The 27826-nt window shown below is 64.5% G+C and overlaps 4 protein-coding genes and 18 non-coding genes across 22 annotated transcripts; all 22 read right to left on the bottom strand.

The window, feature by feature from the left end:
* Positions 1 to 494: 494 nt before the first annotated feature.
* On the bottom strand, positions 495 to 1460 carry LMJF_02_0610 (conserved hypothetical protein; the record flags this gene model as incomplete). The annotated part of the gene is made up of 1 exon (XM_003721618.1): positions 495 to 1460. One exon carries the CDS (start codon positions 1458 to 1460, stop codon positions 495 to 497), a length of 966 nt encoding a protein of 321 aa, XP_003721666.1.
* A 1439-nt stretch (positions 1461 to 2899) lies between these two features.
* On the bottom strand, positions 2900 to 3616 carry LMJF_02_0600 (putative ARP2/3 complex subunit; the record flags this gene model as incomplete). Its single annotated transcript, XM_003721617.1, has 1 exon — positions 2900 to 3616. One exon carries the CDS (start codon positions 3614 to 3616, stop codon positions 2900 to 2902), a length of 717 nt encoding a protein of 238 aa, XP_003721665.1.
* Positions 3617 to 4591: 975 nt separating this feature from the next.
* LMJF_02_0590 (conserved hypothetical protein) lies at positions 4592 to 6139 on the bottom strand (the record flags this gene model as incomplete). Its single annotated transcript, XM_003721616.1, has 1 exon — positions 4592 to 6139. The coding sequence occupies one exon, from the start codon at positions 6137 to 6139 to the stop codon at positions 4592 to 4594; it is 1548 nt and encodes a 515-aa protein (XP_003721664.1).
* Positions 6140 to 6899: 760 nt separating this feature from the next.
* Positions 6900 to 18236, bottom strand: LMJF_02_0580 (conserved hypothetical protein; the record flags this gene model as incomplete). Its single annotated transcript, XM_003721615.1, has 1 exon — positions 6900 to 18236. The coding sequence occupies one exon, from the start codon at positions 18234 to 18236 to the stop codon at positions 6900 to 6902; it is 11337 nt and encodes a 3778-aa protein (XP_003721663.1).
* Positions 18237 to 19737: 1501 nt separating this feature from the next.
* Positions 19738 to 20183, bottom strand: LMJF_02_SLRNA_0600. The gene has a single exon (XR_002460056.1). It is a non-coding gene (non-coding RNA).
* LMJF_02_SLRNA_0590 lies at positions 20184 to 20632 on the bottom strand. Its single transcript, XR_002460055.1, has one exon. It is a non-coding gene (non-coding RNA).
* Positions 20633 to 21074, bottom strand: LMJF_02_SLRNA_0580. The gene has a single exon (XR_002460054.1). It is a non-coding gene (non-coding RNA).
* Positions 21075 to 21516, bottom strand: LMJF_02_SLRNA_0570. The gene has a single exon (XR_002460053.1). It is a non-coding gene (non-coding RNA).
* LMJF_02_SLRNA_0560 lies at positions 21517 to 21962 on the bottom strand. Its single transcript, XR_002460052.1, has one exon. It is a non-coding gene (non-coding RNA).
* On the bottom strand, positions 21963 to 22411 carry LMJF_02_SLRNA_0550. The gene has a single exon (XR_002460051.1). It is a non-coding gene (non-coding RNA).
* On the bottom strand, positions 22412 to 22866 carry LMJF_02_SLRNA_0540. The gene has a single exon (XR_002460050.1). It is a non-coding gene (non-coding RNA).
* LMJF_02_SLRNA_0530 lies at positions 22867 to 23321 on the bottom strand. Its single transcript, XR_002460049.1, has one exon. It is a non-coding gene (non-coding RNA).
* LMJF_02_SLRNA_0520 lies at positions 23322 to 23763 on the bottom strand. Its single transcript, XR_002460048.1, has one exon. It is a non-coding gene (non-coding RNA).
* On the bottom strand, positions 23764 to 24221 carry LMJF_02_SLRNA_0510. Its single transcript, XR_002460047.1, has one exon. It is a non-coding gene (non-coding RNA).
* LMJF_02_SLRNA_0500 lies at positions 24222 to 24667 on the bottom strand. Its single transcript, XR_002460046.1, has one exon. It is a non-coding gene (non-coding RNA).
* Positions 24668 to 25116, bottom strand: LMJF_02_SLRNA_0490. The gene has a single exon (XR_002460045.1). It is a non-coding gene (non-coding RNA).
* LMJF_02_SLRNA_0480 lies at positions 25117 to 25570 on the bottom strand. Its single transcript, XR_002460044.1, has one exon. It is a non-coding gene (non-coding RNA).
* On the bottom strand, positions 25571 to 26018 carry LMJF_02_SLRNA_0470. The gene has a single exon (XR_002460043.1). It is a non-coding gene (non-coding RNA).
* Positions 26019 to 26472, bottom strand: LMJF_02_SLRNA_0460. The gene has a single exon (XR_002460042.1). It is a non-coding gene (non-coding RNA).
* On the bottom strand, positions 26473 to 26927 carry LMJF_02_SLRNA_0450. Its single transcript, XR_002460041.1, has one exon. It is a non-coding gene (non-coding RNA).
* On the bottom strand, positions 26928 to 27376 carry LMJF_02_SLRNA_0440. The gene has a single exon (XR_002460040.1). It is a non-coding gene (non-coding RNA).
* LMJF_02_SLRNA_0430 lies at positions 27377 to 27825 on the bottom strand. The gene has a single exon (XR_002460039.1). It is a non-coding gene (non-coding RNA).
* Position 27826: the final 1 nt, after the last annotated feature.

Here is a 27826-nt window from a genome sequence, read left to right as displayed (position 1 = left end):
TTTTGCACAACCTCCGCTGTTGCACACCTTGCTCAGACGAGCAGGCGCCGCTGTCATGCGTACGCGCGCGCCCCCCCCCCAGGGGGGGGGGATATGAAGGAAGGCGGCGTCAACGCACGCGCGCACACTCACAGGAACGCATGACGCCGCCGTCTCGCGCAAGGGCAACGTCATTGCACAAAGAGTGTCTATCTATCAATCTAAGTAACCGGCATAGTGGCGGGGAAGGCCTCCGCGCAGGCGCACTCGAGGCGGCCAAAGGAATGGCATGCGAGGACAACGAGGGGGAAGGGGAGGGGGGAGGAGGAGAGATTACGGTGGCTGCGCCCTGCGCGCTGTGCATCTGCCGCTCGAACAGTGAGGTGTCGCCTTCGCCTTTGTGCGCGCCGGCGAGTGCGTATCACCCAGGCAATGCGCCGCGCCCCACCCACCCTCACGCTCCCCTCCTCTCCGCGGCCTCTGTTAGAGGGGTAACGCCGCGACAAGAAGGTCCATCACTGGTTGTTGGTGGCGTCTCCCAGGAACTCGCGCTTGCGAGCTCCGGCCTTGCATGGTGCCCCGTACGAATAGGCACGCATCTCCTGCAGCAACCGCAGCGACGGCTGATCACCTCCATCGACTCCTTGTCGCTGTACGCCGCTCGCGGCAGCGTCGGACACTAACGACTGCGAGGCGCAGCGGCTCACCGGCGCTGAGGCGGCGGTGGTGTGGCGGGGGGCCGTAGGTGCTGCGTTGCCGCTTGTGCTGCCATTGACGGGAGTCTTCAAGCACGACTTGAGCGGCGCAGACCTAATGGGCATTGCACCGCCCGCGTTGGCGCTCACGAAGGCGTCTTCCTCGGCTGACGTGACGGGCTTGGGTGACGCGGGCGTCGGCTGACGACTGCTGTGCACCACGCGGCGAGCCGCTTGAGCCACCTCTACGCACCGCCCTGCCCGTTCGTCGCGCTGACGTTGCTCGACGTTCGAAAGTTGGGCCTCTAGCTCGCGCACCTCAGCCTCTTGCGCGCGGCGAGCTTGCGCCTGCTGCTGCTGAAGCTCGTGAAGCTTACGGCGCAGTGTGTGCTCTTCCTCCGCCCATGTGACGCTCTCGCGCTGCAGACAAGCCTCGAGGTCGTCGCGGCTTTGCAGATGCTCCTCGGCATCCTTGATTTCGCGCACAAGGAAGTGTAGGTTCTCGTAGGCGTCCAGGGTGGCCATGTACTCCGCCTCCACACGATCCTTCTCTGTGAGCGTCGCCTCGCACTGTGCACCCAAATCCTTCGCCTGCGCCTCCACCCTCTCTAGCGAGGTAAGGAGGTCGCACTTCTCGCTCGCCACGACGTCTTCGTATTTGCGAATGTCTGCCTTGAGCAACTTGCGCTGCTGCTTGACGGCGTTGATGTCCTCTTCCATTCGATGGAGCTCCTCCTCAGCGTCCGAGACGCGCTTCGCCCACTGCAGGATGAGCTCCTCCGACATGGAAACCTGAGCGGAGAGAGGAGCACGAAAGCCGAGAAGCACACCGGCAGTGGTCGGAGTGTGGGGCGCTACTCACGCGTCGCGTTGAAAATGTGTGCGTCGAGGAATGCGGGGTGCAGCGGTGCGGGAGAGAGAGAGAGCGCTGGCGTGTGGAGCACGTGAGCCAACGCCATGACGATCGAGTCAAAACACAGACCGAGAGAGAGAAGGAGGGAGGGAGGGAGATGACGGCGTAGCATGAGCGGTGTGTGCTGACCAGCACAGCGCGCAGTGTCGTCGTCCGCGCTGCGGTGAACAAATTAGGTGTCATCGAGAGGTGTGTCCAATACCATCGGCAGCAGCCGTCTACATATGCTTCAGTCTCTGTGTTCCTCCGCGTGTGCTCATTTCTCTGCCATACAACACGAGTGAGCCACCTCTCTCGAGCCGTCGGCCCTGCCACGGGCACCCATCGCGAGGTGCGAAGCAGCGCTAGACACACGCGCTACACCACAATGAGCCCACGCATTCATCCGAGAACACGGCCCCTGCCTCAAACTCTACCCACACACCCGCTCCGCAGGTCGCCGTTTGGTGCCATCCCCCGCGCGGCGGCATGCACGCTCCCCGCACCACCAGTGGACACTGCGAGGGGCGGGAGTGGGACACGCTCGAGTCACGCCGCCGCCCTGCCTATGGCGTGGATGGCTCAAACGCGTGCACCGACTCAGGTGGCTTCGGCGCAATGCTATCCAGGGCCTGACCGCCGACACCCGTAGCGATACGTCGCTCGGGCCTCCCCACGTCGTCGGCACCTCACCCTGTCACCGCCAGAAGTGGTTCGGCATTGGCAGGGAGAGAGAGGGGGGCCGCTGGGCCGCGTGATGACGCGCACGGAGATGTGTGCGCCCCCTCCCCTCACCTCGTCACCCGGAGGCACAGGGCGTAGAGGACAAACAAACAAGAGCAACGGAAAGAGAGAGAGAGAGAGATGCGTGCGTGTGTGAGGCGACCATACACTTCCCAGAACCGCGCACATCCACCGAACGAAGCGACGCGTGAGCACACTGCTTCGACCCGGTGCTTCCGTTCCGTTCAACAGAGTCGACACGTCGCGGTGGCGCATCCACCACCTGGCGGCAGCCGGAGACCACGTGCACAAGGGAAGCTACAGAAACGAAACATGAAGAGGTCGGCCCTAGAGGAAAACAACGAGGTGTCGAAGAGAGACGGACGGCACGGATGGAGTGCGCACCAGCACATCAGGGCTGATGCGCCTATCGTCGTCGTCGTGCGCGCTCTTGAACTCTTCATCCACCGTGAGCTCCACTTGGGGAAGGGGGCGGGGGCGAGACACACGGTTAACAGGGAGTGTGCACACAGACACACACACACACACGGACATCAACCCACCGTCCCCTTGCCCCCCCCACCCCACCCACCCCCTGCTCTCCGTCCGCCTACGCAGGCAGTGCGAAAAACGCCTGCGCAGCTGCGCGCCGCCTGGCGTTCAGCGACACCTTCAAGCTCGCCACGGCGGCCTCGACCTCCTGGGCAAACGCCAGTATCGACCGTGCCAGGTGCTGCCGGCCGTACCCGCACACGTGCTCAGCCAGCACCAGGAACGACACGTCGTAGGCGGTTCGGCCTGCCGCATCCGCTGCCGGTTTCCCTGCAGAGGTCCTTCGCACCGGGATGCAGCGAAGGATCGGCAGGGCACCCGTTGCGGCGCTGTGAGAGCAGAAGAACGCCATGTATTCGTTAAGCAGCTGCGCCGAGAGGGCATCGCCGGGCTGGTGTGCCGCTGCAAACCAGAAAGACACGCGGGTGCTGTCACACGATGCCTCAATAAAGCACTCGTCCCCGCTGCTCCACTGCAGCCGCAGTGCGTGGCACCGCAACGCCGCGTGGGCAGTGGCACAGTGGACAAGGAATGACGACGGCGGGGCACCGGTGCCCGTGTCGGGCGGCACCAGCTCCACCTCTGGCACGGTGCACCCCTGCGTCACGTCGAAGGCAAAAGACGGCAAGCACAGCGCAACCAACAGCGTGCGCTCGACGCAGTCGTAGTACGGCTGCTTGGCCACGGTCATCCGTCGCACGCCCCGCCGGTTCGTGTGTGGGAGGAAGGCGTATCTTCGAGTGCGGGCGCGATGCGCCGAGGGACCGCCGCGCATGGAGTATGCGATTGGGGGCGGGGGGGAGGGGGGGGGGGGTCGATTCAAAGAAGCAAGGGAGAGGTGCCATCCGTGTGGAAGTAATGCGCGAGATGGGGCGAGGGCAGGGCATCTGCGCCGCATGCACGCCTCCCATCCCACGAGGCCGATGGCCGGGGGACAAGAGCGCGTCCACGCACGTCCACACGAGACGGCCTCCCGCCTTCGCACTTGTGCGGCTCAAAGGCTGGCATGGCTAGGTCGAGGGCGAGTGCATAGGCGCGCCAGCGTCCGCACCGACGCCCGCCACCGCGTTTCGTTTTGCCGTTGGCCAGGCCGGATGCACCCTCGGCCGCCGAGCTGCTCTGGAACGGCACACGCACCCACACGCGCACACCCGGTGGTGGGCGCGGGGGCAGTGGGTTGCGCTCGATGCACGCACATAGACGCACACGGAAACGCCGACAGAAACGAACACACACACACACACACATGTATAGAGAAATAGAGATAGACATTGAGATACATCGGCCTTGATGTGGGTGGATGGCGAGTCCATAACACCATGATAATCAAAGGGGTGGTAAGACAAGCACCAACACGCGCACGTGCATGCGGACGCAGCCCCCCACCCCATCCATAGACAAAGGAAAAGGTCTTCGATACCCACACAGCGAGGGCTCCCCTCCCCTTCCCCTCCGTGCGGCGTTCATTTTAGCTGTACATCGGCACGTCCCCCCCTCGTCCGCCTCCCCATCCTCACACGCAAGCGAGCATGAGCAAGAGGAAGAGAAAGAGAAGGGGGCGCTGAATACCGCTGGTGTCAAGCACACAGACAAGGCGTGGGAGGAGGGGGAGATGGGCGCACGCGCTGCAAGCCATGGAGAAGAAAGGCGAACGGCACACGGCTTGATTACGGCGCTGGTGGCCGCCGCCAACACCCGTAACCGCAGTTGCCCTCCCCTCGCCATGTCACCACCATCCCCTGCAGCCGCCTCATTGTTTCGTCGCCTTGCGCTTGCGAAACTCCTCGAGCAGCCGCTGCTGATACGCGGAGGCGGCCGCGCTGGAAAACTCGTACGGCACGTCCCGAGCGTTCTTCACGGGCCCGTCGAAGGCGGCCGAGGCAGAGGAGCGGCGACGCGGCGGCAGATGAGGCTCAGATGACAGAGCCGTGGCGGCGAACGGCGAAACAGATGACACATGGCGGCGCTCTGCCGCAGCGGCAGCAGCAGCGGTGCTCACGTCGACATCCGGCCTTGTTGCTGTGCTAAACCGAGACCCCGAAACAGACGCCTCCCGCATCGGCTCAGAGGCCGGTGCTCCGGAAGCCAAGGCAGTCACGCCCTTCACATAAGTCTTCCTCTCTGCAGCCTGCCGTGCCGTTGGCGTAGCTCCCTTGCTGCACCGCGCCCGGAACCGCTCGAGCTGCTGCAGTCTATAGGCATCACCGGTGACTTCGTGCACCGTCGCTTCCACCTCGTGTTTCAGCGCCGCCCACAACTGCTGCGCCTGACCACTGCGACGGCGACCGCCATCGTACACGTCGCTTAGCGTCTGCGCCTGCTGCGACGCTGCCGCACCGCCGCGGGGGTCGCCCTCAGACCAAGTGCTGCTGCCGGCTTGACCGGTCATGGACGACGCGAGCGATGAAGTCGTGCTTGTGGTCGAGCGCATTGTGCGGCGCAGCTCCAGCTCTTCCCTAGCCGCATGCCTTGCGCGCTGGCGCGATTCCGACAGTGCGTTCATCAGGGTTTTGTTACGCGGGTCCAGTTGCAGCGCCATCTCGTACGCCTCCGCTGCGGCGCCGTAGCGCTTCAGCTTGAAGTAGGCGTCGCCCTGCCTCGCATACCCCTTGAACCACGACGTGCGCAGCGACACAGTTCGGTCTGCATCGCACAACGCACGCGCATAAGCATCCTCGACGCTGGGCATCTGGTGCGCTGCCTGCAAGTAAGCGGCGGAGCGGTTGCTGTACAACGCGCTGAGCAGCAGCACCTCCGCGCTGCTATGTGTGGTGCTGGCAGCCAAGGCATCGATGGCGGCTGTGTAGTGCTGAACAGCCTCGCGAAACGCACCGGCCTCGAAGGAGCGGTTCCCGACGTCCTTCAGCTCCTCACTGATGGCAGCGGCGGTGCAGCCTGATGCACCTGCTCGCTGTGGCAGCTGCGATGAGTGTGAGGTCGTGGCGATGCTCTCCTCTTCCCAATGCACACTGCGTGGTGCAGAAAAGAGAGGCCGCGACGACGACGACGACGGCCCGCTAGCGACGATCGGTGAGGTGTCGCGGAGGGTGTTCGTGGTGTTCATGAGCGAGAACTGAATCGCATCGCCACCGAGAGACGCAGAGTGGGAAAGGCCGGCGACAGATGACGCGGTCGGCGAATTGTACTTGACTCCGCGATGCACCTTGTCAGTCACGTTGTGGCTGGAGGAAGTCTGCGAGTGGAGCATGGCGCAGGGCTGGTGATCAGGGTCGGTGACGTCGGCGTCCGTCAGCCCCATGAGGCGGAGAAACGCCTGCCGGTCCGCTGCAGTGGACATGTGAGGCAAGAGAGGGAGGGAGAGGTGGTGAGCACAGGAGGCGCGGTGCTTGTGTATGTGTGTGTGTGTGTGTGGAGGGGGGCGTGCTCTGCTCTGACGCCGAAAGCAGGGAGGCAGTGATGTGGACGTGGTTTGAGCACACGAAAGAAGAATGGCCAGAGAGGGAGGAGGTGGAAGAAGCAGCGCGTGCACTACACATACACGCACACGTACACATCGGCAAGGGGGCTGGCAGGGCGGCGGGGGATGCTGACCTGCACCTGCGCAAGCGGCACATGTTGTAGAGTGGGATGGGCAAGTCACAGCCTGGAGGGCTGTGATCCCTCCCCCCCCCCCTTCCCCCGCCCAAACACGCGTCGGTGCAATTTCTGTTTGCCGTGGCGGCGGAAAGCTTAAAGCAGTGTCGACGAGAGATATCCACGAAAGAAAGAAGAGTCGAGACACCGAGGCAGGGAATCCGGACAGCACGCAGCAAGCAGCACGCAGCATCACATCAACGGAGCAACACGCCAAGCGCCGTCACCACCATGACACTGTTTAGCGCATGTATCCGACACAAGCAGACAGACGAAGGTGTGCGGGCGTGTGCTGCACCCACGAACACCACTTTCGTGGAAGAGACAAGAAGAGGGCGGGGAGCCCGAGACAGAAAGCCAGCATACATCACACACACACACCAAAAGAAAGAGAGAGCGTGGCGTCACGCATCACTGCCACCGCATTCCTTGTTCGACTACTCTCACAGGACTGCGGTTGCTCGTTAGGAACCGGAAGAGGAAGACGTGGAGGAAAGACGCGGGAGGGCGTCGAGGGTTTCAAGGAACTGTCCAAAGATGTCGTACTGACGAGAGCGACCGGCGCTGCCGCGGCGCCGACGCCACGCCACCATCACAGGATGCTGCGCGACAGCTGAGACGAGGAAGGCCATGCACGCCTCCACATGGCGAGAATTGCAGAGCAGAATCGCGTAGAAGAGGAGTTCATCACACAGCCACGTCAACTCAACCAACAAGTCGTGCAATGTGATGAGGGTGTCGTACCAATGGGGGTCCTCGCTGCTGGGATGGCTGCCGCCGCTGCTCGAGCGCGCCAGTGATGTCCCTAAAGGCAGAAGAGATGAGAGAGACGACGCGACCACCGAGCCGATAGGACCCTCACTGCTACGCATGCATGGGTGGGACGACGAGCGGAATAGCGCATGAGGGGCAAGGTCAGCAGATGCCCCGTCGCTGCTGCTGCGGGCGTCTGTGGGGCACCCGGTCGCAGCGCTCTCACCGCTCTCCCCGATCGCCTCCCCTACTGCGGTAGCGCTAGCATCGTTGCAGCCATCGCGCGACGGCTGGTCGAAGTTGTCCTCCGTGAGCGTGCTGTCCAGTGTTCGGTCGGCCGCCACTTCCGCAATCTCGCTCGCGAAGTCGTCGCTGTCAGCCACATCACTCGAGCAACTACTTGTGGAGCTGGTGCCACTGCTGCTGCTCGCAGTGCCGCCGTCGGACGTGTCGTCGTAGAAAGAATCGCCCCGCCTGGAGCGGTGTGTGTTACCCCGATGTGCAACAGGGCCGCTGTTTCTGTCTCGGTGACTACGCTGGTTCCTGCCAGTGGAGTGATGCACTACGTTGAAATTCGAGGAAGCAACGCTGCTGGTGACGCCGGCCACTGTGGACGCTGCGGTGCCTGCGGAAACCCGCATCGCTGCAACCCCCGCTGCGGCCCCAGCATTCGCGACGCTGCCCACGCCATCTCCTCCCCCTCCCCCGGTGGTGCTTGCTGCGCCGCTGCCACCGCCTCCACCACCCACGCCGGTGCTGCTGCTGCCTGCCACACTCTTGTGCGACCTCACCGACTCCGCCACGTCCTCTGGCCGCGTCAGGAACGGCACGCGATCCGCCAGCGACGTCATGACTGCGGAGAAGCGCTGCGCAAAGCCCAAAATGTGGTGCTCGCGGAAGTGTTGGCCCCCACCCTTCACCGGCTTCGCATCCACCAGCGCCGGAGATAAAGGGCTGACTTCCGAGGAGGCCCCGGCGGCTGCGCGAGCTTGGCGCCGGGGCTGCGCCAGCAGCGCCTGCTGCCGGAACAGCAGCTGCACCCGCTCGCGAGGGTTGCCCTTACTGTACAGGAACGCGTGCTCGCACAGCGCGGGGCGGGCCAGCATCGACTCGTCCTTGTCGAAGTTCAGGAGCGCCTCTGCTCGCAGCCGATCAAGACGAACAGCAAAGACGCCAACGGACTGCGGGCTCACTGCGATCTCCACCCCGGAAGGCACGAAGGCAGCGCCGCTGCCGCACCCGTTGTCCTCCGCGGCGGCACCAGAAGGCGGCGGGAGAAGCGCGCTGCCGGCGCACACGCGGTGAGCCGACGGCCCCGCGCCGGGGACGGACAGCGACAGCACCTCTGACTGCGTGTACAGCACGAACACCTGCGTGTGGCTGCGGCTCAGATTCGTCACGGCCACCTCCACCTCGGCCCAGCGAGACGTCGCCGTCGAGGCCAGTGCCGGAGGTGCCAGAGATGGGGCAACGGAGGCTTTGGAGGATGCGCTGCCGACAGCGGGCTCCAACGCGTCCGCGGAGCTCACGACCGCCTCCGACCTCAGCGCGGCTACGGCACCTGCGCTTGCAGCAGTCTTCTCCGTCGCGTCCATGTCGTACTCCAGCGCCACGGCAAACGTGGGTCGGTACGCCTCGAACTTCACGTTGAAGCTGAATCGAGCGTCGCGGGCCTGCTTGCAGCGGAACACGACATCGGTCTGGCCAAACACCCCGTACCCCTCCGGGATGTCGTGAAGTGCGTTGCAGCTGAGAACAAAGGCCAGTCGCATGCGAGAGCGCGGGTCGACGACGAAGTACCTCTGGCCCGTGCGCGTGGGGACGCCGTGGATCTGGCACACGGTCAGCTTACCCTCAAACGGGGAGGCAGAGGTGCTGGCGGTGGAAGATAAGGCGGTAGGCGTCGGCGCAGCCGCCACGCCACTGCCGGGGCGCACGCCGCCGCGTTGATGGTGAAGACTGGTGTGGTGAGGCGACAGAAGTGGCTTCGGCTGACCAAACAGCTGTTTTGTGGGCAAGGCTTCCTCGATACCGCCGGCGGTGCGTACAGTTCCATCAACGGCACCCTTCTGCGTTGCTGCTGCAGCTGTTCCGGCGACAGCCCCGACTGCCGTGGGGTCAGCCTGCTGATCCAGCGCAGCACGTGACGCTCGAGGAAACGTGAGTGAAGCCACGCTTCCGTCGTCTTTCAAGGTAATGCGTTGAGGCAGTACCCCTGAGGCAATGTGTCTGCGACGGTGCCCCGACGCCGCCACTGCCGTGCCGTACCAGACGCTCTGGGGGATGGGTCGCAACTCCTGCCGCATCGGATGCACCACCGACACGGGGAACTCCAGCGCCACACTGCCCTTGTTCACGATCTCCAGCGCCATCAGCGCACGGCTGGTACCGGCGCCGTGCAGGGCGCCCATGTACACGCTGTGCCCCGCGTTGGTGGTGGCGAGGCGATGGCCATCGTTCATGGCAACGACGTCAAAGAAGCCTTCGGCCGTGCCGGGCACAAACACCTCTGCGTTCAGGCGCAGGTATACCACCTCACGGGTGTCACAGGTGTTCGTGATGGCCACGTAGCCGACGAAGGAGCCGACCTCGGATGACAGCACCTGCAACCGCAGCGGCTGCGTCTCGCCCACCTCCAGTACCCCCGTCGTTGTGGTAAGGAGCAGCCACACCTGCGGGCTCTGCGAGATCACATGCACTGTGTACCGCACCGTCCTGTCCGGCGCGTGATTCGTGATAAGGATGTTTGGTTCGTATGTGTCGTCACGCGGAACAGAGAAGTTGAAGAAGTACGCCCCTCCACACCCGGGCAACGCGTCGCAGTTGCGGAGGGACAACACCCACTGACGCGGCGCCGCTGCAAGCGACGGCGCCAGCGTCGTGATTACGCCAGCAGGGGACACCCACGGCCCCTCTGCTGGGCCCTCTGAGCCACATGGCGTGCTACCTCGCGGTGGCAGCAGCACCTCGGCTGCAGGCGCCGCCTCCGGCTCGCCCGTCTCTGCCGCTGCTGCAGTACCGCCGGCGAGGACCAGGTCAGACGCCTGCTTGCTGCTGGAGCGACTGAGCTGCTGCGGTGCCTCATCCGATGCTGTCGGCGTCGTTAGTACCATCGTCAGCCCTTCGCCTGCCAACGTGGCCGAAGGCGTCGCCAGCGGCCCGGTCGATTCTTCCCGGTGCGCGGCTGGAGAAAGTGTTGCGCTGGGGCGAGCTTCCGCCTCTCCGTCCTTCGTGCTCGCGTCGGACGCAGCCGCGACACTAGTGGCCGCCGCTGCCGTGTTGCTGGTGGTGGTGACGGAGCTGAGCACGATGCTGGGCAGCGCCTCTGCCCCACTCGTCGGCGTCACAACGCTCACACGGCTCACAACGTAGCTGAACGGGGCGTTCTCGTCTACCAACACCACGGACACGAATTCCTCCAGCGAAGGCAGCGACAGCGGCGTCGGCAGAGCAGTGAGGATGGCTTTCGTTGGTGACATGGGAGTTGGCTGAAGCGTTCGCATATCCGCTGGGCGAATCGCCACCGTCACCACGACGGTCTCGTGAGGGCCGAGGTGTATGCAGTGAGGCAGCGACACCGGCCCGGCGCCGTCTGTGGCGGGTTCCGTCAGGAACGACGTGGCAACCGGCACTCCTGGCCGCAGTGACGCGCTGAAGGCAGATGTCGTGGCGATGTCCGCTTCAGTGGCCTCCTCGTCCTCAAGCGTTGCATCAGGCACGGGCGGTATTGCACCCGCTACTGCATCCGGTGATACCGTGTCCACCGCATGGCGGCATCCTCCGCGCACGTCGATGCGCAGGGGCACAGCGAGGCGCTCGTGGACGAGAACCACAACCGAGAGCTCAGCTACGTACACGTCAAACTCGTTTGTTATGCTGATCTCACCCACATAGCCCACCTGAGGTGTGCCGCGGTGCGTGGAGGCCTGTGGGGCGGCTGCGCTGGTGCTCGGCCGTGGTACCGACTCCACGCTCACTCGGCAGGGCCTTAGCATCACCTTAGACGGCGCCGAGAAGGTGCGAAATGGCGCTAGCGTGCTGTACACCTGCACCTCCTCCACCTCCGTGAAAGGGTTCTCCACCACAACGGTACCAAGCCACACGTTGTTCGACGCGAGAGACGCGCTGCGCCGTTCCAGCTCTGCAACCCGGTCGTACGTCCAGGCAACGGCGCCGGCGTTGCTGTTCGCACCTGCAGCCTCCAATGCCGTGATCTCCGGTGGGGCCAGCGGCGCCGCTACAGCTGAGCTCGTGGTCGCCGCGCCGGCACCGATGCCTTTCGCATTTGTTGTGGCGGTGGTCGCCTGTGCTGAAGTGCCAGCCGCGCGCGCCTTCCGGTAACCGTAGAAGAGAGATACAAGTGAGCTCAAGTCACCACTACGCAGCAGGCAGCGGAGCCGCAGCGTCTGCGAGGGTGTGGCCGCAGTCGCTGCGCCGCCGTTAGCCGTGCCGGCAGCACTGCCGGCGCCCGTCTTGCGCGGCTTCGCTTTGATCGCGGCTGCAGCAGCGATGGAGGCGCCACCCGCGGCACCGGCCGCGGTGGTCGCAGCCGCGCCGAAAAACTCGGCGACCGGCAACACGGCGCTGGTCGCACCGAGCGCTGGAAACCCTGTCGCTGTCGCCGTCGCCGCGACGCCTGACGGGGTTCCGGGCTGCAGGTTGCCAGGCGTGCCCCCGCTAGGCAGGCCAATACCCGGGCTGGCTGACCCGGACGTGGCGAGCCCGCCGCCCAGGCCCGCCTCAGCTCCTGCTGCGGCCACGGCGATTGCACTGCCGCTGGCTGGAGGAGCGGCGCCGCTTGTGGTGAGGCTCGCCATCCCAGCCGCCGCCGCGCCAGCGCTTCCCTGCACGACGCTGGCGGCTGCTACCCCGCCGGCAACGCTCGTGGCAGCCGGGGAGGTGGGTGTCACGATGTTTGAGCGGAAGCTCAGGTGCCGCACTGCTGAGGTAGCGTCGTAGTGCAGCAGCAGAAGCTCCAGCAGGCCCTCCAGCTGGGGGTTCGGCTGCAGATGGAGATCGAACTCGACGTCCGGCTCTGTTGCGACAAAGTCCAGCTTCATCTCGGCGAGCGGCACTCGCAGCGACGGCTCCACGCGCAGCGGTGCCAACGTGAGCGACTCGCGCACCTCCTCTTGCGTGTCAGCCCGCAGCACCTGAAACACCTTCCAGTAGTGCTGCCCCGTGATGCAGACCGCCATGTCGTTCTCCGGATTCCACTCGTTCACAAAGAAGGCCTCGTAACGGAACGTCCCTTGCGTCGCGATCAGCTTCATGTTCAGCGCCGCCTGGACAACCGTGCTCTCCCCTGGCGGGATCTTCAGGCGCGTCTGAGAGAACCGCACCACAGGCGGGCACTCCACCTTGAGCGGCAGTGGTATGACGGCCGATAAGTTGATAAGCCGGAACGAGACGACCATGTTGTGGCTCGGCGACTGAGGCAGACCCGGCTTGGAGGCGAAGGCGCTGAAGGTGTGGTTTCGCGGACGGCGCAGCTTCGAAACGCACGAACGACGACGGCGCCGCTGGCGCGCCGCGAGGACCATCTCCTCCTCCCTGCCGCTTGCGAAGGCATCGAGTCCGTGCTCCGTTGCAGCATCGTGCTCCTTGTTGGACGACGACACGGAGGAAGCCGAAGAGCTGGGAGAGGTGGGCAACGATGTCGCCTTACCCACAAGCCCCAAGCTCACCACCGCCGGCTCCGCCCTGCCCTCACTCATTGCCAGCGACAGGGTGATGGGGACGAGCAGAACGCATTGACCCACAGTTGGCCCGCGATACCGACTTTCCTGCAACGTGGCTCCGGAAGAGTAGGGCTTCCACCCACCTGCCGCCGCGCTAGTGCGTGCAGAGTGCGCCGTGTATGTCACGTACACCTGCAGCGTCGTCGTTATAGTCACCATCTGATACTGCAGCACTGCCGCCACCTCCTCTGACGTGAGTGTGGGTAAACTGGTCAACGTCCATGTGACGATCTGGGTGTGGTTCGCCTTCAGCTCCACACGGCCCCTCGTGTACATTGCCGGCGGCTGGTCGACCACCGGTGTCGTGGTCAGCGCGACCGTCCCCGCGCGCGGCTCACTCATCTGCGCCGGCGTCGACGTCGGCGAGTCGTCCGCCGCCTCCAGCGCATGACGCTGTTCCTCTTCAAAGGCGGCGCACACCTTTGACTCCTCGTCCGGCGTGTGGAACCACAGCGGCAGCGCGCACGACGCGTGGACGGCGGTTGTCGTTGCCAGGACGACCTCGCGGTGGTGATTGTAGTTTGCCAGTTTTACCGAGTACGAAACAGGCTGATGCAGATGCAGCTGCCTCCCCTGCTCACCTCGCACCACCGCGGCGACTGGAAAGGCCAGCCGCGTGTTGACGGGTGGGTCCACTTGCACGATACCGTCATTCATTCGCAGTGCCGACAGCGACACCCGCATTGTCTCCTGCGAGCTGCTGCGGTTCATCACATCGATGAACTCGCGCGTGAGACCAGGTGCCGGCAAATGCACCAGCAGGGGAACGATGTGCTCCTGGAGAGGCGCCACCACGATGTCGCTGCTAGCGGACGTCTCTTCCGCCACCTCCAGCAGCGGCGATGACGGCACGAGCGCAACGCGCAAAGCAAACGTGTGGGAGGTGTTGCGCACCGTGAAATGAGTCGTGACGTAGTCCTGCGTTGGCGCCACGCACCCCAGGTCAAGGCTTCCTCGCGGCACTTCGAGAAGCCCACTGCCAACGTACGCCATCGCGCGCAGAATCGCCTTCCCCACCACACAGTACGCGGTGCTCGATACGGCGGGATTCGGCGCCACCGCCTCCACGAGAACACCGGCGCGGATTTGCCGTGCGCACGGATCAACGTATCGGGCGCCAGGACGGAGCTGCACGTACACACGCACTGTCTCCTTCACGAAAATATGGCGTATCGGGTGCAGCAGCGGCACCGTGCAGGACGCATCCTCGAAGAGAGCCAGCTGTGACGGCTTATTGGTGCGCACAATGAGGGCATGCGGGAAGGAGAAGCGGCAGCGGATCAGCACAAGCTGCGTCTCCAGCTGCGACGCCGCGCACGGTGTAATGACGTCGCGGAACAGCAGTTCCTTTGGCTCCGTCGTCAGCATCTCGATCTCCTCCGTTGGATTCATCTCGACCGTGAGGTACTGCACGTCGGCAGCGTTGCAGATGTTTTTCACAGGAATGAAGTACTTTTGGGGGCCAACGCTCCGCGCCGTGCACTCCACGACAATGCGCAGCGGCTCCTGTTGACGCACGTGGCCGTTTCGAGGAAAGAGTTTGAAGCGCGCATCCAGCACCACTGCAACGCTGCCGCCGCATCGCCGCGGCTCGAGAACCACGATCGTTGTGTTCGCGTTGGCCTTCACCACAAAGCTGAACTCGGTCTGGTCATTCACGATGCAGTTGTGCAAGACAATCAAGGGGTGCCCCATAAAGGTGGATCGAGGACGTCCATCGCTGTTGCCAGCGTGGGAGTCTGTTGTAATGAGACGAATGCATGGCGGTGGGCGACTCTGCACAGCGCGAGAAGCTGATCCACTACTACCGGGAAGAAAGCTGCCGCTTTGCAAGGCTCCGCCAGATGCAGACGCGGACGCGACCGTGGCGTTATCGGGCGAGAGCTGCAACGGCTCGCTGTCCCGGTGCGACGGCGACGGTAGCGACGGAGACGCCGACGGCGCAACGACAGCGGACACGGCTGCTGCAAAAGGCAACACTGTCTGCGGTGTTGCTCCAACGGATGGAGCAGCGAGCAGCTGCTGCGTCGCGACGTCGCCAGGTGTGCGCATCAGGATCAAGTCGATCGGAATAATGCGATTTGCCTCCTGATCTCGCGCCTCATAGAAGAGCAGGTTCATTGCCTGGGTCTGTGACACTGGGATCGGCTCCTCCACGACACGTTTACACCCGAGAAACAACGTGATTATGACGGATTCGCCGGTGTCCATTGATGGCAACGCGACGCCTTCGCGGCGCAGCAGCTGCACGATGTCACCCTGTTGCGTTTTGTTCCTCCACACCTGCAGCGCTGCACTGCTGCTGTCATCCTCGCTCTCCGAGAGCTCGTGATCAGTGGCGCTTTGCGTGCCTGCCTGCGCCGCTTCCAGGGCAGTCAGGTCGACCTCTTCACCCTTCAACGCCAGTCGGTATGCCTCGATCTTGCGCATTGCGTTTTCGGCCTTTTCCGTCTTATGTTTCCGCACGTAAATCTTCAGCTTCTGCTCCAGCTTTTCGATTTGCTCCTCCAGCTTGCGTGCCGAGACAGAGGTCGCCCCACTCAGCGTCATGTCCAGCTGCACCGCCACCTTCACACCCGCAAATGACAAGTAGGGGTTCGCTGCGCTCACGCCGTTCGCTGCGGCAGCGCTATTCAGCTCCAATCGAACAACAATTTGCCGGCGCGCGTTGCTCGTGTTTGATACGGTGAACTTTGCACCTACGCGAGCATTCGCCGCGGCAGCAGCCTCCTCTGCCTTTAGAAACGGCGGCGATGATGCCATGAGCGCCGGCACGCTTGACGAGGAAGGGACCATCATCTCGAACGTCCATGAATCTGGGCTGATTTCGAACGTATCAGCCTTTGTCACCGTCGCCTTGAGTGTCATGGTTATTGTGTTCTTGATATTGAGTATGTTCGAGACGCGAATCTTTTCCTGAAATACGCCCTTGATGCCAGGGTACAGAGTCAGCTCGATCTCACGCGACGCGTAGGGACGAATCGTGAGAAAGATGGACCGCTTGTCGCTGTTTTCCATGCGAATATGCTCGGCTGTCACGGAACGCGACTTCGACAGATGAAGGTACAAAAACGAATTGCAACGGTTCACTATTGGCAGCTTCGTCGTCTTCTTCACGCCAATGTTCACCTCGCCGAAGTTCTTCGTCTTTTGCCCATTCAACTCAAACGACGTGCCGCAGAGTCGATACGACAGCCGCACAAAGCGCGGCGCCTCAATTCCGTCCACCGCTATCGAAATACCGTCCTCCTTCGTCAGCGGCTCAGTGGGAGAGGCTGTGCGAATAATCAGCACGTACACCTTTATCGACACCAATGGCTCCAACGTGATGCGGTTGGTAATGTTGTGCGACGTTTCGTTCAAGAGTCGCAGCAGCTCCTCACGCGCGCTAAAAAGCTGCTCTGCCGACTCATTTGTGAGGTAGCTGGCGTCCTCGCTCTCGCTGTAAACACAAAATGAGCGCATCTCTGCCGCGATCTTTCCCAGCTGGCCACAGATCACTGCATCGGACGAGTAGAACACCTCGATTTCAGGGCACGAGGAGCGCAGATTCAGCACCACTTGGTAATCCACCTTTGACTGCACACTGTACGGAACAATCAGCGGTACACCCGAAATAGCCCACAGCGTTGACGGGCCTCTGCGACTGTTGGCACTGTCGATATTGCCAAGGTCGCATTTCCATGAATACAGCTCATCGTGCAGCTTCGCGTCAAGCGGCGCCATATTATTCGCCTCTATGTTGATCACTTGCCGGTCCTCCGCTGGATTAGAGGCGTTGATAATTGTCAGCTGCTTGCAGTACATTGGATTGACACGCTGTGGGGTGATTCGCAACGTTATCGGGAGCGACGCAGACGGTGCTACAGAGAACTCCTCCTTCAGCTCGCGACCAGCAAGCTTCTGCGGGGTCGAGACGCCCTCGATTCGAATGATTTTGCTGCGCAGCTGTACCATGATTTTCCCTGGCAATGGCGAGCGGTTTTCGATCTGCAGCGTGAAGCGTTTGCTCTGCCCAACTTGGCAGTCGCCAAAGTTGATGGACCGCTGCGACACCACTATGTTGCTTGTGTACAGGACGGCTGCGCACCGGATGACCACGCGCTGGTTGTGCCCACGATCAGCCGACACAACCAAAAGCTCCACATCAAACTTTACTTTTGATTCGTCCTTGCTGTCGCCATCGTAGAACGGCTGGTACATTAGTGTGACGGCGTTGAGCTGATTTCCTTTCGGCGAGCCGATTGTCATCTCGTCAACGGCGGCGTTACCCTTCATCAGCGACACTTTTCCCTCGCATTTTCTCCGATCCACGTCGCCAAGTCGCAGCACCGCCTCACCGCGGTCATCGAGGCTTTGAACCCTAATGATCGCCGTCGCTTTAGTGCCGCGATAAACGTCGCCGAAATTGACGGACGTGTCGTGAAACACGACGAGGTCACCTTGCGATTCTGCCACCACGTTGACGCTCACGTACAAGAATGTGGTATTGCGATTATCGCGCAGGTTGTCGCACTGAAAAACGGTGTGGTACTGCTGCTGCGCAGTCGAGCTAGCCGTGGAGGATCGCAGGATCAACGAGAAAGTCATGCATGCGTAGCTGTCCAGCAGAAGTCGGTGGCCTAACTTTGGTTCTTCGAATTTATCAGACTCATACAGTGCAACATCAAGACCACGTAGCGGCATAGCTTGATCACGGATGACAAAGTGCACCGGCTGGCAGGACGTGTTGGTGACGACAAAGTCAGTCACCTGGGTTTTGTTCGGAGCCATGGTGACATGCAGCTCAGTGGATGAGAGTTTCAAACAGGACACATAAACGTTTGCTCGAAAAGGTATCGTGATGCAGGCGGCAGCCGGCTGCTGCGCTGCTAACCTCTTCTTTCCGTCTACTCTCAGTGCGTTTCCGAGGGGTGACGCCGGTGCTGGAGTCCCTACAGTGACCTGCAGAGATCCAGTGTAAGGAACAGGCTGCGACCCCTTCACGAGGTGCGAAAACGTGGCCGCATCAGCGCGAAAATACACGATGAGGTCCTTTTCCTCGAAAGGCGCCAATTCAATAGATGAGATGAGGCCCACGAGATCGAATGCTTCGCTGTAGACGGAGAGAGTGTCAGCAAAGCCTACGCGCTTGATTGCTTCATAGTTTTCGTTGCGAAGCTGAAACTGAACGACTGGGCTGGTGGTGGTGAGTTTCACCAACAATGGAGATCCACTTGTGTTCCTCACTTGAACAGGACGATAGGCCGGAATATCGTTAACGGCCACTTCATCAAACAAAATGCTCTCACAGCTGATGTCTAGCATTTGTGCCGTCTTTTGTAGAAATTCAGCCTTACCTCGATGCTCTATTTTACTAGCGTTCTTTGCGATGTGGATACAAAGCCCGCTTCCCCCTTTGGTTCTGCTACGACAATGCCGACAAAGCTACCGGTTTGATCACAGGGAAAGCAGGGAAAAGAAAGAGAGAAACTTGAATGAGTGCTGCTTTGTCGACTGACAAAAAAGCAAGGACACGCAGCAATTACGCGTTCCCATTGTAAGCGCATTGCTACCGCCTCCTTTGTACGATACGCATTCCAGACGTCAGCTAGCCCTATTCAACAGCGAAGGAAGAGACATGAGCCATGGCAAAATGCGCTCTGGGATCCACTAGCATATTCTTTTAAAAGCAAAAACCTACAGCCGCTACTTTTCCGCATCCAAAGGCAGTGCACAACACACTAACAGGCAAGACGACTCCCTTTCCAACACAAGAAACAGCACAACACTATGCACACACCCCTTCGCACCTCTAAAAAAAAAACTTGGCAATAACCACAAGAACACCCTCGCATCTCACCAACAATCAACCGTACAACTGAAAAACTCCCGCCCTAATCACACTCAACGATGTCCTCTAGGGCCTCCAAACACCTGAACTCGTCTATCATCAAAAACACCTCACCAGAACAACTTTCCGATTCAGCCATTTCCGAGACTAAAAAGCAAAACAAGCACACTCATCCCCCCCCCCCCTCCGGCAAAAAAAAAAAACCTCCCTCAACCCATCACGGGCACGCAACCACCGCATAGGAAACCATCTCGACAGCAACACCAGGAACCCTCAAACTGCTCGAGTACGGGCTCCGTCAAAACGAACAACGCTCTTCCCGAACTGATAATAGAAACGCTCGAAAACCAAGATCATTCTCTTCAAGCCACGAGAGCCACAGAAGCACGCCGCGAACAAAAAATCAGCAGAACAGAGTCCCTTAACTCCGTCCCATAAACCCCTCCATCAGACACGTTCACCCTGCTCACGAAAAAAAAAAACACAACCCCTTTACTACAGCAGAGCGCATTGCCTTCAACATTACCTCAACACAACCACAACGAGAAATTCATCTCCGCAACAAAAGAACAACACGCCCCTAAATCCCCTAACCAACAATAAGGAATCTCACCAAGGACATCCAGAAACCCGCCGCACGCGCCCGCCATACGCTGGCGGGCGGCGCCCGCGGGACGGAGGCGGCCGCGCGCACGCACACCGCGGCCGCGTTGCTGCTGGGCCGCGGCACTCGGGGGACGCCTGCTCCGCGGCCCCGTGGCCCCCAGCGGCGCGGGCGCACCCTTGCAGCGCGGCGTGGCCACCGCCGCGGGAGCCGCGCCACCCGCCGGACAGCAGGGGGGCGCCGCCACCACCACACGCACGCACACAAAAAAAAATAGCGCTTGCGCGCTTCCAAAATCTTGCCGGAAGACAGGTTCCGGAAGTTTCGCATACCAATAAAGTACAGAAACTGATACTTATATAGCGTTAGTTAAAAGCCATCACCACCGCAGCCCGGCGCTGGGGGGTGGCCGTTCCCCGCGCACGCCGCCGCGTGGCATGCACACTGCCGCGCACCGCGCTCCCCACGGGCCAGGCGGTGCCGCGCCCCCGACACACACTCGCCGGCAGCGCCCGCGGGACGGAGGCGGCCGCGCGCACGCACACCGCGGCCGCGTTGCTCCTGGGCCGCGGCGCTCGGGGGACGCCTGCTCCGCGGCCCCGTGGCCCCCAGCGGCGCGGGCGCACCCTTGCAGCGCGGCGTGGCCACCGCCGCGGGAGCCGCGCCACCCGCCGGACAGCAGGGGGGCGCCACCACCACACGCACGCACACAAAAAAAAATAGCGCTTGCGCGCTTCCAAAATCTTGCCGGAAGACAGGTTCCGGAAGTTTCGCATACCAATAAAGTACAGAAACTGATACTTATATAGCGTTAGTTAAAAGCCATCACCACCGCAGCCCGGCGCTGGGGGGTGGCCGTTCCCCGCGCACGCCGCCGCGTGGCATGTACACCGCCACGCACCGCGCTCCCCACGGGCCAGGCGGTGCCGCGCCCCCGACACACACTCGCCGGCAGCGCCCGCGGGACGGAGGCGGCCGCGCGCACGCACACCGCGGCCGCGTTGCTGCTGGGCCGCGGCACTCGGGGGACGCCTGCTCCGCGGCCCCGTGGCCCCCAGCGGCGCGGGCGCACCCTTGCAGTGCGGCGTGGCCACCGCCACGGCAGCCGCGCCACCCGCCGGACAGCAGGGGGGCGCCGCCACCACCACACGCACGCACACAAAAAAAAATAGCGCTTGCGCGCTTCCAAAATCTTGCCGGAAGACAGGTTCCGGAAGTTTCGCATACCAATAAAGTACAGAAACTGATACTTATATAGCGTTAGTTAAAAGCCATCACCACCGCAGCCCGGCGCTGGGGGGTGGCCGTTCCCCGCGCACGCCGCCGCGTGTCATGCCCACCGCCACGCACCGCGCTCCCCACGGGCCAGGCGGTGCCGCGCCCCCGACACACACTCGCCGGCAGCGCCCGCGGGACGGAGGCGGCCGCGCGCACGCACACCGCGGCCGCGTTGCTCCTGGGCCGCGGCGCTCGGGGGACGCCTGCTCCGCGGCCCCGTGGCCCCCAGCGGCGCGGGCGCACCCTTGCAGCGCGGCGTGGCCACCGCCACGGCAGCCGCGCCACCCGCCGGACAGCAGGGGGGCGCCGCCACCACACGCACACAAAAAAAAATAGCGCTTGCGCGCTTCCAAAATCTTGCCGGAAGACAGGTTCCGGAAGTTTCGCATACCAATAAAGTACAGAAACTGATACTTATATAGCGTTAGTTAAAAGCCATCACCACCGCAGCCCGGCGCTGGGGGGTGGCCGTTCCCCGCGCACGCCGCCGCGTGTCATGCCCACCGCCGCGCACCGCGCTCCCCACGGGCCAGGCGGTGCCGCGCCCCCGACACACACTCGCCGGCAGCGCCCGCGGGACGGAGGCGGCCGCGCGCACGCACACCGCGGCCGCGTTGCTGCTGGGCCGCGGCACTCGGGGGACGCCTGCTCCGCGGCCCCGTGGCCCCCAGCGGCGCGGGCGCACCCTTGCAGTGCGGCGTGGCCACCGCCGCGGGAGCCGCGCCACCCGCCGGACAGCAGGGGGGCGCCACCACCACACGCACACAAAAAAAAATAGCGCTTGCGCGCTTCCAAAATCTTGCCGGAAGACAGGTTCCGGAAGTTTCGCATACCAATAAAGTACAGAAACTGATACTTATATAGCGTTAGTTAAAAGCCATCACCACCGCAGCCCGGCGCTGGGGGGTGGCCGTTCCCCGCGCACGCCGCCGCGTGTCATGCACACCGCCGCGCACCGCGCTCCCCACGGGCCAGGCGGTGCCGCGCCCCCGACACACACTCGCCGGCAGCGCCCGCGGGACGGAGGCGGCCGCGCGCACGCACACCGCGGCCGCGTTGCTCCTGGGCCGCGGCACTCGGGGGACGCCTGCTCCGCGGCCCCGTGGCCCCCAGCGGCGCGGGCGCACCCTTGCAGCGCGGCGTGGCCACCGCCGCGGGAGCCGCGCCACCCGCCGGACAGCAGGGGGGCGCCACCACCACACGCACGCACACAAAAAAAAATAGCGCTTGCGCGCTTCCAAAATCTTGCCGGAAGACAGGTTCCGGAAGTTTCGCATACCAATAAAGTACAGAAACTGATACTTATATAGCGTTAGTTAAAAGCCATCACCACCGCAGCCCGGCGCTGGGGGGTGGCCGTTCCCCGCGCACGCCGCCGCGTGTCATGCCCACCGCCGCGCACCGCGCTCCCCACGGGCCAGGCGGTGCCGCGCCCCCGACACACACTCGCCGGCAGCGCCCGCGGGACGGAGGCGGCCGCGCGCACGCACACCGCGGCCGCGTTGCTCCTGGGCCGCGGCGCTCGGGGGACGCCTGCTCCGCGGCCCCGTGGCCCCCAGCGGCGCGGGCGCACCCTTGCAGCGCGGCGTGGCCACCGCCGCGGGAGCCGCGCCACCCGCCGGACAGCAGGGGGGCGCCGCCACCACCACACGCACGCACACAAAAAAAAATAGCGCTTGCGCGCTTCCAAAATCTTGCCGGAAGACAGGTTCCGGAAGTTTCGCATACCAATAAAGTACAGAAACTGATACTTATATAGCGTTAGTTAAAAGCCATCACCACCGCAGCCCGGCGCGGGGGGGTGGCCGTTCCCCGCGCACGCCGCCGCGTGTCATGCACACCGCCGCGTGTCATGCCCACCGCGCTCCCCACGGGCCAGGCGGTGCCGCGCCCCCGACACACACTCGCCCGCAGCGCCCGCGGGACGGAGGCGGCCGCGCGCACGCACACCGTGGCCGCGTTGCTCCTGGGCCGCGGCGCTCGGGGGACGCCTGCTCCGCGGCCCCGTGGCCCCCAGCGGCGCGGGCGCACCCTTGCAGTGCGGCGTGGCCACCGCCGCGGGAGCCGCGCCACCCGCCGGACAGCAGGGGGGCGCCACCACCACACGCACGCACACAAAAAAAAATAGCGCTTGCGCGCTTCCAAAATCTTGCCGGAAGACAGGTTCCGGAAGTTTCGCATACCAATAAAGTACAGAAACTGATACTTATATAGCGTTAGTTAAAAGCCATCACCACCGCAGCCCGGCGCTGGGGGGTGGCCGTTCCCCGCGCACGCCGCCGCGTGTCATGCACACCGCCGCGTGTCATGCCCACCGCGCTCCCCACGGGCCAGGCGGTGCCGCGCCCCCGACACACACTCGCCGGCAGCGCCCGCGGGACGGAGGCGGCCGCGCGCACGCACACCGCGGCCGCGTTGCTCCTGGGCCGCGGCGCTCGGGGGACGCCTGCTCCGCGGCCCCGTGGCCCCCAGCGGCGCGGGCGCACCCTTGCAGCGCGGCGTGGCCACCGCCACGGCAGCCGCGCCACCCGCCGGACAGCAGGGGGGCGCCACCACCACACGCACGCACACAAAAAAAAATAGCGCTTGCGCGCTTCCAAAATCTTGCCGGAAGACAGGTTCCGGAAGTTTCGCATACCAATAAAGTACAGAAACTGATACTTATATAGCGTTAGTTAAAAGCCATCACCACCGCAGCCCGGCGCTGGGGGGTGGCCGTTCCCCGCGCACGCCGCCGCGTGGCATGTACACCGCCGCGCACCGCGCTCCCCACGGGCCAGGCGGTGCCGCGCCCCCGACACACACTCGCCCGCAGCGCCCGCGGGACGGAGGCGGCCGCGCGCACGCACACCGTGGCCGCGTTGCTCCTGGGCCGCGGCACTCGGGGGACGCCTGCTCCGCGGCCCCGTGGCCCCCAGCGGCGCGGGCGCACCCTTGCAGTGCGGCGTGGCCACCGCCACGGGAGCCGCGCCACCCGCCGGACAGCAGGGCGCCGCCACCACCACACGCACACAAAAAAAAATAGCGCTTGCGCGCTTCCAAAATCTTGCCGGAAGACAGGTTCCGGAAGTTTCGCATACCAATAAAGTACAGAAACTGATACTTATATAGCGTTAGTTAAAAGCCATCACCACCGCAGCCCGGCGCTGGGGGGTGGCCGTTCCCCGCGCACGCCGCCGCGTGTCATGCCCACCGCCGCGTGTCATGCCCACCGCGCTCCCCACGGGCCAGGCGGTGCCGCGCCCCCGACACACACTCGCCGGCAGCGCCCGCGGGACGGAGGCGGCCGCGCGCACGCACACCGCGGCCGCGTTGCTCCTGGGCCGCGGCGCTCGGGGGACGCCTGCTCCGCGGCCCCGTGGCCCCCAGCGGCGCGGGCGCACCCTTGCAGTGCGGCGTGGCCACCGCCACGGGAGCCGCGCCACCCGCCGGACAGCAGGGGGGCGCCGCCACCACCACACGCACGCACACAAAAAAAAATAGCGCTTGCGCGCTTCCAAAATCTTGCCGGAAGACAGGTTCCGGAAGTTTCGCATACCAATAAAGTACAGAAACTGATACTTATATAGCGTTAGTTAAAAGCCATCATCACCGCAGCCCGGCGCGGGGGGGTGGCCGTTCCCCGCGCACGCCGCCGCGTGTCATGCACACCGCCGCGCACCGCGCTCCCCACGGGCCAGGCGGTGCCGCGCCCCCGACACACACTCGCCGGCAGCGCCCGCGGGACGGAGGCGGCCGCGCGCACGCACACCGCGGCCGCGTTGCTCCTGGGCCGCGGCGCTCGGGGGACGCCTGCTCCGCGGCCCCGTGGCCCCCAGCGGCGCGGGCGCACCCTTGCAGCGCGGCGTGGCCACCGCCACGGCAGCCGCGCCACCCGCCGGACAGCAGGGGGGCGCCACCACCACACGCACGCACACAAAAAAAAATAGCGCTTGCGCGCTTCCAAAATCTTGCCGGAAGACAGGTTCCGGAAGTTTCGCATACCAATAAAGTACAGAAACTGATACTTATATAGCGTTAGTTAAAAGCCATCACCACCGCAGCCCGGCGCTGGGGGGTGGCCGTTCCCCGCGCACGCCGCCGCGTGGCATGTACACCGCCACGCACCGCGCTCCCCACGGGCCAGGCGGTGCCGCGCCCCCGACACACACTCGCCGGCAGCGCCCGCGGGACGGAGGCGGCCGCGCGCACGCACACCGCGGCCGCGTTGCTGCTGGGCCGCGGCACTCGGGGGACGCCTGCTCCGCGGCCCCGTGGCCCCCAGCGGCGCGGGCGCACCCTTGCAGTGCGGCGTGGCCACCGCCACGGCAGCCGCGCCACCCGCCGGACAGCAGGGGGGCGCCGCCACCACCACACGCACGCACACAAAAAAAAATAGCGCTTGCGCGCTTCCAAAATCTTGCCGGAAGACAGGTTCCGGAAGTTTCGCATACCAATAAAGTACAGAAACTGATACTTATATAGCGTTAGTTAAAAGCCATCACCACCGCAGCCCGGCGCTGGGGGGTGGCCGTTCCCCGCGCACGCCGCCGCGTGTCATGCCCACCGCCGCGTGTCATGCCCACCGCGCTCCCCACGGGCCAGGCGGTGCCGCGCCCCCGACACACACTCGCCCGCAGCGCCCGCGGGACGGAGGCGGCCGCGCGCACGCACACCGTGGCCGCGTTGCTCCTGGGCCGCGGCGCTCGGGGGACGCCTGCTCCGCGGCCCCGTGGCCCCCAGCGGCGCGGGCGCACCCTTGCAGCGCGGCGTGGCCACCGCCGCGGGAGCCGCGCCACCCGCCGGACAGCAGGGGGGCGCCACCACCACACGCACGCACACAAAAAAAATAGCGCTTGCGCGCTTCCAAAATCTTGCCGGAAGACAGGTTCCGGAAGTTTCGCATACCAATAAAGTACAGAAACTGATACTTATATAGCGTTAGTTAAAAGCCATCACCACCGCAGCCCGGCGCTGGGGGGTGGCCGTTCCCCGCGCACGCCGCCGCGTGTCATGCCCACCGCCGCGTGTCATGCCCACCGCGCTCCCCACGGGCCAGGCGGTGCCGCGCCCCCGACACACACTCGCCCGCAGCGCCCGCGGGACGGAGGCGGCCGCGCGCACGCACACCGTGGCCGCGTTGCTCCTGGGCCGCGGCGCTCGGGGGACGCCTGCTCCGCGGCCCCGTGGCCCCCAGCGGCGCGGGCGCACCCTTGCAGCGCGGCGTGGCCACCGCCGCGGGAGCCGCGCCACCCGCCGGACAGCAGGGGGGCGCCGCCACCACCACACAAAAAAAAAAAACGCTTGCGCGCTTTCAAAATCTTGCCGGAAGACAGGTTCCGGAAGTTTCGCATACCAATAAAGTACAGAAACTGATACTTATATAGCGTTAGTTAAAAGCCATCACCACCGCAGCCCGGCGCTGGGGGGTGGCCGTTCCCCGCGCACGCCGCCGCGTGTCATGCCCACCGCCGCGTGTCATGCCCACCGCGCTCCCCACGGGCCAGGCGGTGCCGCGCCCCCGACACACACTCGCCGGCAGCGCCCGCGGGACGGAGGCGGCCGCGCGCACGCACACCGCGGCCGCGTTGCTCCTGGGCCGCGGCGCTCGGGGGACGCCTGCTCCGCGGCCCCGTGGCCCCCAGCGGCGCGGGCGCACCCTTGCAGTGCGGCGTGGCCACCGCCACGGGAGCCGCGCCACCCGCCGGACAGCAGGGGGGCGCCGCCACCACCACACGCACACAAAAAAAAATAGCGCTTGCGCGCTTCCAAAATCTTGCCGGAAGACAGGTTCCGGAAGTTTCGCATACCAATAAAGTACAGAAACTGATACTTATATAGCGTTAGTTAAAAGCCATCACCACCGCAGCCCGGCGCTGGGGGGTGGCCGTTCCCCGCGCACGCCGCCGCGTGTCATGCCCACCGCCGCGTGTCATGCCCACCGCGCTCCCCACGGGCCAGGCGGTGCCGCGCCCCCGACACACACTCGCCCGCAGCGCCCGCGGGACGGAGGCGGCCGCGCGCACGCACACCGTGGCCGCGTTGCTCCTGGGCCGCGGCGCTCGGGGGACGCCTGCTCCGCGGCCCCGTGGCCCCCAGCGGCGCGGGCGCACCCTTGCAGCGCGGCGTGGCCACCGCCGCGGGAGCCGCGCCACCCGCCGGACAGCAGGGGGGCGCCACCACCACACGCACGCACACAAAAAAAAATAGCGCTTGCGCGCTTCCAAAATCTTGCCGGAAGACAGGTTCCGGAAGTTTCGCATACCAATAAAGTACAGAAACTGATACTTATATAGCGTTAGTTAAAAGCCATCACCACCGCAGCCCGGCGCTGGGGGGTGGCCGTTCCCCGCGCACGCCGCCGCGTGTCATGCCCACCGCCGCGCACCGCGCTCCCCACGGGCCAGGCGGTGCCGCGCCCCCGACACACACTCGCCGGCAGCGCCCGCGGGACGGAGGCGGCCGCGCGCACGCACACCGCGGCCGCGTTGCTGCTGGGCCGCGGCGCTCGGGGGACGCCTGCTCCGCGGCCCCGTGGCCCCCAGCGGCGCGGGCGCACCCTTGCAGTGCGGCGTGGCCACCGCCACGGGAGCCGCGCCACCCGCCGGACAGCAGGGGGGCGCCGCCACCACCACACGCACGCACACAAAAAAAAATAGCGCTTGCGCGCTTCCAAAATCTTGCCGGAAGACAGGTTCCGGAAGTTTCGCATACCAATAAAGTACAGAAACTGATACTTATATAGCGTTAGTTAAAAGCCATCACCACCGCAGCCCGGCGCTGGGGGGTGGCCGTTCCCCGCGCACGCCGCCGCGTGTCATGCACACCGCCGCGCACCGCGCTCCCCACGGGCCAGGCGGTGCCGCGCCCCCGACACACACTCGCCGGCAGCGCCCGCGGGACGGAGGCGGCCGCGCGCACGCACACCGCGGCCGCGTTGCTCCTGGGCCGCGGCGCTCGGGGGACGCCTGCTCCGCGGCCCCGTGGCCCCCAGCGGCGCGGGCGCACCCTTGCAGTGCGGCGTGGCCACCGCCGCGGGAGCCGCGCCACCCGCCGGACAGCAGGGGGGCGCCGCCACCACCACACGCACGCACACAAAAAAAAATAGCGCTTGCGCGCTTCCAAAATCTTGCCGGAAGACAGGTTCCGGAAGTTTCGCATACCAATAAAGTACAGAAACTGATACTTATATAGCGTTAGTTA

Source organism: Leishmania major, chromosome 2 (genome assembly GCF_000002725.2).
Source record: "Leishmania major strain Friedlin complete genome, chromosome 2".
Taxonomy (NCBI): Eukaryota; Euglenozoa; class Kinetoplastea; order Trypanosomatida; family Trypanosomatidae; genus Leishmania; species Leishmania major.
This window is presented reverse-complemented; position numbering and strand designations above follow the sequence as displayed.